This window comes from Drosophila ananassae, chromosome 2R (genome assembly GCF_017639315.1).
Source record: "Drosophila ananassae strain 14024-0371.13 chromosome 2R, ASM1763931v2, whole genome shotgun sequence".
Lineage (NCBI taxonomy): Eukaryota > Metazoa > Arthropoda > Insecta > Diptera > Drosophilidae > Drosophila > Drosophila ananassae.
The window spans coordinates 10,624,129-10,632,742 of record NC_057928.1 but is presented as its reverse complement, the minus strand read 5'-3'; the positions used below and the strand labels follow the sequence as shown (position 1 = coordinate 10,632,742).

Below are 8,614 nucleotides of genomic sequence, written 5' to 3'. Positions count from 1 at the left end.
CGACAACTACGGAAGTCAATTCTTTCGCATCATTCCAGTTAAGCTACGCAATGGCAGCAGGATGATCGAAATCTATGCATTCCTAGACGAAGGATCATCCGTGACTTTAGTAGACGCATCTGTATTCCAAAGATTAGGAATACAAGGCCAAGCTGCGCCAATGTGTTTACAGTGGACCGCAGAAACAACTCGAATTGAGAGCGAATCCGTAAAAGCATCAGTCCAAATCTCTGAAACCAATTCCGATAGATTTTATTGGTTGAACAACGTCCAGACCGTTCAGAACCTAGCACTGCCAAAACAGACAGTCGAGATGAAAGAACTACGTAGCAGATTCCAGCATCTGAGAGACTTACCGCTAGAGTCCTATTCTGCCCAGCCGACATTGCTAATCGGGTCGAATAATTGGAAGCTAGCAGTCCCTCGCAGGATCCGAGAGGGGAAATGGAACGAACCGATAGCATCGAAGTGTATGCTAGGATGGACCATCCAAGGATCGACGAACCCCCAACGATCTATTGTCATGCATCACTGCGACTGCGATTGGCAGGAGCTTCATGACGACATCAAGGACCATTACAACCTCGAGACGCTCGTACCACGTAAGCTATATTCAGCCGAAGATAAGCTAGCAGTCAAAATATTAGAAACCACCTGCCAAGAGAAGTCAGGAAAATATGAAGTCGGTTTTCCGTGGCGTGGTGGCATCGACAAACTGCCAGAGAGCCGCGGTAACGCTCTGAAACGCCTTACCTGCATAAAGAAAAAGGTATCTCAGGAACCTGATATGTACGACAAGATTGACGCCCAAGTCAGGAACCTTCTAGACAAAGGATACGCGGTTAAGCTATCCAAGGAGGAAACCTGCCGTGAGAACAGCCGTACGTGGTATCTGCCGATATTCATAGCGCGAAATCCAAATAAGCCGAGTAAGCTAAGACTGGTATGGGATGCAGCCGCGAAGTCACACGGATGTGCACTGAATGACTACTTACTTAAGGGACCAGATTGCCTGAACCCACTCATAGAGGTCTTACTAGCCTTTCGTGTCAACAAGATTGCGATTTGCGGAGACATTGCGGAAATGTTTCACAGGATCAACATCCGTGAGGAGGATATGCACGCGCAACGATTCTTGTGGTATGACAGAAGCAGCGATAAAGTAGAAACCTATGTTATGCGGGCTATGACTTTTGGGATCAGTTGCGCACCATTCATCGCTCACTTCGTTCGAGATAAAAATGCAGAAGCCCATCAAGAAGATTTCCCATTGGCCTTAAACGCCATCCAAAAGGCGCACTACGTTGACGACTACATCGATAGCATGAGGAACGAACAGGAGGCCATCCAGACCACCAGACAAGTCATAGAGGTTCATCGAAGAGGCGGATTCGAGATCCGAAACTGGTCTTCTAATTCAAAAGAAGTCCTTAAGAGCTTGCAAAGTAATGGCAATGTTGGTAGCCAAGAACCTGTGGATTTTTGTTCGACTGAAAAGATACTTGGTATGTCCTGGGACCCACATAAGGATGTGTTTAAGTTTCTCTGCAGATTTGCAAGGCTGAAACGCGACGTCCTGGCAGAAAACATAGTCCCGACCAAGCGAGAAGTTCTGCAAGTCCTTATGTCGATCTTCGATCCATTAGGATTCTTGTCGTGCCACACGATTGGGCTGAAAATACTTCTCCAGCGTATATGGCGGCTAAATATCGACTGGGATCAGGAGCTGCCCGAGAAGATTCTGGAAGACTGGCGCCTTTGGAAAACTCTTTTAGGGCAAATCAGGATTTTCGAGGTGCCGAGATGCTTCTCCCCAGACACATCAGATCCCCGCCAAACGGAGCTCCATACATTCGTCGACGCCAGCGAGTATGCGTATTCTGCTGTCTGCTACTTGCGTGTAGCAATGGATGCCAAAGTCGACGTCTCTTTGGTGATAGCGAAGTCGAAGGTGGCACCTTTAAAACCACTCTCGATTCCGCGTATGGAGCTGCAGGCAGCTGTTATGGGAGCACGCTTAGCCCACAAGGTGATGAGCACGCGCAACCTGCGGATCGACAACGCCACATACTGGTCAGATTCAAAGACAGTACTGCAGTGGCTGACTATGGACCCCCGTAACTTTCATCAGTTCGTGATGCACAGAGTCGCCGAAATCCTGGAAACAACGCAAGTCGAGCAATGGCGGTGGGTACCCTCGAAGCTGAACGTAGCAGACGGAGCTACAAAGATCACCGACCAAACCCAGCAGAAGACGTGGATAACGGGGCCAGGGTTCCTAAAAGCTGAATCCAGCCATTGGCCAACATCGACAAAGCAGGAGAGCATCATCGATACTTCAGAAATACGGAAGCATGTGATGACAACGTGCGCGAGATCAGTGGTTATGTTCAATGCGCACCATTTCTCGAGCTGGCGGCGGATGTATAGAGCAGTGGCGATAATATTCCTGTTCGTCGATCGGTTACGAGCGAAATGCGCCAAGCAAGACATGCCAACAGCCACGACGATGGACCATGTGAGGAAAGCGAAAATACTACTTTATAAGCAATCCCAAGCCATCGCCTTCGCCGAAGAGTTGAAAGTGCTATCCGTGGGAGCGACGCTGCACAAAGGAAACAGATTGGTCGGATTAAACGCATATGTAGACAACGATGGAGTACTGCGGACTAGAGGCAGACTGAACTCAATTGACATAGCTGAAGACGCAATTATACTAGCTCCAGGATGCCGGATAACTAACCTAATAGCGAGGAGTTTTCACGAGAAGTACCATCATCTTGCTCACGAGACTGCAATAAACGACATCAAGGCTTCGTTTTACATCAGCCGCCTCCGAGTGTTGTATAAATCCGTGCGGAGTACATGCCAACGATGCAAGGTTGACAGTGCAGCTCCCAGACCACCCCAGATGGCACCGATTCCGAGAGCGAGAATAGGAAGCTTCCAGAGACCGTTTACCTACACAGGCGTCGACTATTTTGGCCCGTTATTGGTGAACGTTGGCAGGCGCAAGGAGAAGAGATGGGTAGCTCTGTTCACCTGCCTCACGTTGCGCGCGGTGCATTTCGAGATCGCCTATAGTCTGGACACAAGTTCATGCATCATGTGCCTCTCCAATTTTATGGCACTTCGAGGGACTCCGAAGGAAATATTCTCAGACAATGGTACGAACTTCAGAGCCACGGAAAAAGCCGTGCGAGAAGAGCTGAAAAAGATCGAGCACGATAAGATCACCATTAAGTTCGATGGCATAAAGTGGCGATTCAACCCACCAGGAGCACCACACATGGGTGGAGCATGGGAGAGACTTGTCCGTACAACAAAAGGAATTTTGAAAAACATTTGCCCAAGTTACTCCTTCAACGACGAGGGCCTGAGAAACGCCTTGATGGAGGCGCAATTTATCATCAACTCGCGACCGCTCACGTTCGTAAGTCTGAACACTGAGGATGACGCCGCTCTGACCCCGAACCACCTATTGTTGGGGTCAGCGAATGGATACAAGCCACTGCCAAAAGAAGGGATGAATCTGCAGCGTAGATGGATTGAGACTCAGCGCTTCGGGGACCGTTTTTGGCAGCGATGGATTAAAGAGTATGCGCCCGTATTAACCAGGCGCACCAAATGGTTCGAGAAGGTACCTCCCATAACCATTGGGAGCATCGTAGTCATCGTAGATGAGCTTCTACCCAGGAACTTGTGGCTAAAGGGACGAGTGATCGACACAATGAAGGCCAAGGATGGACAAGTTCGACGAGTGACTATAAAGACCCAGCACGGCGTTTTGGAGAGACCAGCAACGAAGATAGCGGTTTTGGACGTCGGCTTGGAGGATGGTAACTGACCACGAACCGGGATCAATTACGGGGGAGGGAATGTTGCCGCCGTAACAGAATTTTGATTTAAATTTGAATTGTTTAGAATAAGCACACATATGTAAACTTATCGATAGGTTTAGTAACGGCCAAAAGAAGGAAAAGCGTCGGCCATCGCTATTAGAAAGAAGAAGAGAAATACGGTGAAGTTAACGTGTGGATAAAACACGAAGTTTTTTAGCGCGCCTTTACACTTTTGTTTCAAGCTTTTGATTAATAAAGATTAATAAAGATTAATAAAGATTATTATTAAGGAACATTAAGTGTTTGCTAAAGAAACGTGGGGCCACACGTCCCGGAGACAACAGAAGGAAAATATGGCCCCCAACGATGGCTGTAACATATCTTGCCCAATTTCCATGCGATTCTTGCGCGGAATACCTTAAACGATTTGTAGATAGATTCTCCAGCATTCTGCATCAAAATCTAGGAACGAAATATTTTTTGGATTTTTTGTAAAAATTTCCAGGGGGTCCCCTTCAAAAGTGATGAAAGACGCATGGAAGGAAAATATGGCCCCCAACGATGGCTGTAACATATCTTGCCCAATTTCCATCCGATTCTTGAACGGAATACCTTAAACGATTTGTAGGTAAATTCTTTATCATTCTGCATCAAAATCTAGGAACGAAATATTTTTTCGATTTTTTGTAAAAATTTCCAGGGGGTCCCCTTCAAATGTGATGAAAGAAGGAAAATATGGCCCCCAATTTCGATTTTTTGTAAAAATTTCCTGGGGGTCCTCTTCAAAAGTGATGAAAGACGCATGGAAGGAAAATATGGCCCCCAACGATGGCTGTAACATATCTTGCCCAATTTCCATGCGATTCTTGCGCGGAATACCTTAAACGATTTGTAGATAGATTCTCCAGCATTCTGCATCAAAATCTAGGAACGAAATATTTTTTGGATTTTTTGTAAAAATTTCCAGGGGGTCCCCTTCAAAAGTGATGAAAGACGCATGGAAGGAAAATATGGCCCCCAACGATGGCTGTAACATATCTTGCCCAATTTCCATCCGATTCTTGAACGGAATACCTTAAACGATTTGTAGGTAAATTCTTTATCATTCTGCATCAAAATCTAGGAACGAAATATTTTTTCGATTTTTTGTAAAAATTTCCACGGGGGTCCCCTTCAAAAGTAATGAAAGATGCATGGAAGGAAAATATGGCCCCCAACGATGGCTGTAACATATCTTGCCCAATTTCCATCCGATTCTTGAGCGGAATACCTTAAACGATTTGTAGATAGATTCTTTATCATTCTGCATCAAAATCTAGGAACGAAATATTTTTTGGATTTTTTGTAAAAATTTCCACGGGGGTCCCCTTCAAAAGTAATGAAAGATGCATGGAAGGACAATATGGCCCTCAACGATGGCTGTATCTTGTCCAATTTCCATCCGATTCTTGAGCGGAATACCTTAAACGATTTGTAGATAGATTCTTTATCATTCTGCATCAAAATCTAGGAACGAAATATTTTTTGGATTTTTTGTAAAAATTTCCAGGGGGTCCCCTTCAAAAGTAATGAAAGATGCATGGAAGGACAATATGGCCCCCAACGATGGCTGTATCTTGCCCAATTTCCATCCGATTCTTGAGCGGAATACCTTAAACGATTTGTAGATAGATTCTTTATCATTCTGCATCAAAATCTAGGAACGAAATATTTTTTCGATTTTTTGTAAAAATTTCCTGGGGGTCCCCTTCAAAAGTGATGAAAGACGCATGGAAGGACAATATGGCCCCCAACGATGGCTGTATCTTGACCAATTTCCATCCGATTCTTGCGCGGAATACCTTAAACGATTTGTAGATAGATTCTCCAGCATTCTGCATCAAAATCTAGGAACGAAATATTTTTTGGATTTTTTGTAAAAATTTCCAGGGGGTCCCCTGGAAAAAGTGATGAAAGATGCATGGAAGGACAATATGGCCCCCAACGATGGCTGTATCTTGCCCGATTTGTAGATAGATTCTTTATCATTCTGCGTCAAAATCTAGGAACGAAATATTTTTTGGATTTTTTGTAAAAATTTCCAGGAGGTCCCCTTCAAAAGTAATGAAAGATGCATGGAAGGACAATATGGCCCCCAACGATGGCTGTATCTTGCCCAATTTCCATCCGATTCTTGAGCGGAATACCTTAAACGATTTGTAGATAGATTCTTTATCATTCTGCATCAAAATCTAGGAACGAAATATTTTTTCGATTTTTTGTAAAAATTTCCTAGGGGTCCCCTTCAAAAGTGATGAAAGACGCATGGAAGGACAATATGGCCCCCAACGATGGCTGTATCTTGACCAATTTCCATCCGATTCTTGCACGGAATACCTTAAACGATTTGTAGATAGATTCTTTATCATTCTGCATCAAAATCTAGGAACGAAATATTTTTTCGATTTTTTGTAAAAATTTCCAGGGGGTCCCCTTCAAAAGTGATGAAAGATGCATGGAAGGACAATATGGCCCCCAACGATGGCTGTATCTTGCCCAATTTCCATCCGATTCTTGAGCGGAATACCTTAAACGATTTGTAGATAAATTCTTTATCATTCTGCATCAAAATCTAGGAACGAAATATTTTTTCGATTTTTTGTAAAAATTTCCAGGGGGTCCCCTTCAAAAGTGATGAAAGACGCATGGAAGGAAAATATGGCCCCCAACGATGGCTGTAACATATCTTGCCCAATTTCCATCCGATTCTTGAACGGAATACCTTAAACGATTTGTAGGTAAATTCTTTATCATTCTGCATCAAAATCTAGGAACGAAATATTTTTTCGATTTTTTGTAAAAATTTCCAGGGGGTCCCCTTCAAAAGTGATGAAAGACGCATGGAAGGAAAATATGGCCCCCAACGATGGCTGTAACATATCTTGCCCAATTTCCATCCGATTCTTGAGCGGAATACCTTAAACGATTTGTAGATAAATTCTTTATCATTCTGCATCAAAATCTAGGAACGAAATATTTTTTCGAGTTTTTGTAAAAATTTCCAGGGGGTCCCCTTCAAAAGTGATGAAAGACGCATGGAAGGAAAATATGGCCCCCAACGATGGCTGTAACATATCTTGCCCAATTTCCATCCGATTCTTGAACGGAATACCTTAAACGATTTGTAGATAAATTCTTTATCATTCTGCATCAAAATCTAGGAACGAAATATTTTTTCGACTTTTTGTAAAAATTTCCAGGGGGTCCCCTTCAAAAGTGATGAAAGATGCATGGAAGGACAATATGGCCCCCAACGATGGCTGTATCTTGCCCAATTTCCATCCGATTCTAGAGCGGAATACCTTAAACGATTTGTAGATAAATTCTTTATCATTCTGCATCAAAATCTAGGAACGAAATATTTTTTCGATTTTTTGTAAAAATTTCCAGGGGGTCCCCTTCAAAAGTGATGAAAGATGCATGGAAGGACAATATGGCCCCCAACGATGGCTGTAACATATCTTGCCCAATTTCCATCCGATTCTTGAGCGGAATACCTTAAACGATTTGTAGATAAATTCTTTATCATTCTGCATCAAAATCTAGGAACGAAATATTTTTTCGATTTTTTGTAAAAATTTCCAGGGGGTCCCCTTCAAAAGTGATGAAAGATGCATGGAAGGACAATATGGCCCCCAACGATGGCTGTAACATATCTTGCCCAATTTCCATCCGATTCTTGAGCGGAATACCTTAAACGATTTGTAGATAAATTCTTTATCATTCTGCATCAAAATCTAGGAACGAAATATTTTTTCGATTTTTTGTAAAAATTTCCAGGGGGTCCCCTTCAAAAGTGATGAAAGACGCATGGAAGGAAAATATGGCCCCCAACGATGGCTGTAACATATCTTGCCCAATTTCCATCCGATTCTTGAACGGAATACCTTAAACGATTTGTAGGTAAATTCTTTATCATTCTGCATCAAAATCTAGGAACGAAATATTTTTTCGATTTTTTGTAAAAATTTCCAGGGGGTCCCCTTCAAAAGTGATGAAAGACGCATGGAAGGAAAATATGGCCCCCAACGATGGCTGTAACATATCTTGCCCAATTTCCATCCGATTCTTGAGCGGAATACCTTAAACGATTTGTAGATAAATTCTTTATCATTCTGCATCAAAATCTAGGAACGAAATATTTTTTCGAGTTTTTGTAAAAATTTCCAGGGGGTCCCCTTCAAAAGTGATGAAAGACGCATGGAAGGAAAATATGGCCCCCAACGATGGCTGTAACATATCTTGCCCAATTTCCATCCGATTCTTGAACGGAATACCTTAAACGATTTGTAGATAAATTCTTTATCATTCTGCATCAAAATCTAGGAACGAAATATTTTTTCGAGTTTTTGTAAAAATTTCCAGGGGGTCCCCTTCAAAAGTGATGAAAGATGCATGGAAGGACAATATGGCCCCCAACGATGGCTGTATCTTGCCCAATTTCCATCCGATTCTTGAGCGGAATACCTTAAACGATTTGTAGATAAATTCTTTATCATTCTGCATCAAAATCTAGGAACGAAATATTTTTTCGATTTTTTGTAAAAATTTCCAGGGGGTCCCCTTCAAAAGTGATGAAAGACGCATGGAAGGAAAATATGGCCCCCAACGATGGCTGTAACATATCTTGCCCAATTTCCATGCGATTCTTGCGCGGAATACCTTAAACGATTTGTAGATAGATTCTCCAGCATTCTGCATCAAAATCTAGGAACGAAATATTTTTTGGATTT

General features: G+C 43.0%; 1 protein-coding gene across 1 annotated transcript; it reads left to right on the top strand.

Moving 5' to 3' along the window:
• Window positions 1–523: 523 nt before the first annotated feature.
• On the top strand, window positions 524–3,847 carry LOC123257067. Its single transcript, XM_044714503.1, has one exon. It carries the CDS (start codon window positions 524–526, stop codon window positions 3,845–3,847), a length of 3,324 nt encoding a protein of 1,107 aa, XP_044570438.1.
• Window positions 3,848–8,614: the final 4,767 nt, after the last annotated feature.

What these genes read in the sequence shown, in the direction of transcription:
- LOC123257067 (XM_044714503.1), top strand. Translation starts at nt 524, where the DNA reads ATGCATCACTGCGACTGCGATTGGCAGGAGCTTCATGACGACATCAAG.